The 239-nt window shown below is 59.0% G+C and overlaps 1 protein-coding gene across 1 annotated transcript in view; it reads left to right on the forward strand.

The window, feature by feature from the left end:
* LOC119592422 (MAM and LDL-receptor class A domain-containing protein 2-like) overlaps positions 1-239 on the forward strand; it is a gene marked incomplete in the record, with an annotated part of 30,439 nt that overhangs the window by 23,412 nt on the left and 6,788 nt on the right. Inside the window, 1 exon segment of the mRNA XM_037941244.1 lies at positions 24-190. Coding sequence (XP_037797172.1) covers positions 24-190 — 167 coding nt within the window.

Genomic DNA, 239 nt, shown 5'->3' on the forward strand with positions numbered 1-239 from the left:
TGTTAACCCCCCCCCCCTTTTAGCCAAGAGCTGCGACTTCGAGACGGAGGGCGACCTGTGCGGCTGGTTCGAGAGCCAGGCGGTGTCTGTCCACTGGCACCGCGGAGGCTTCCCTGCGAACCCCCCCGGACCTGAGAACGACCATGCGCATGGCACTCATTCGCATGATCTGGCGTCTTTCAAGTCAGGGGTAAGCCTTGGAACCGTCTTCTGTTTTCTCATGGCAAGTGAAGATATGT

This window comes from Penaeus monodon, chromosome 30 (assembly GCF_015228065.2).
Source record: "Penaeus monodon isolate SGIC_2016 chromosome 30, NSTDA_Pmon_1, whole genome shotgun sequence".
Lineage (NCBI taxonomy): Eukaryota > Metazoa > Arthropoda > Malacostraca > Decapoda > Penaeidae > Penaeus > Penaeus monodon.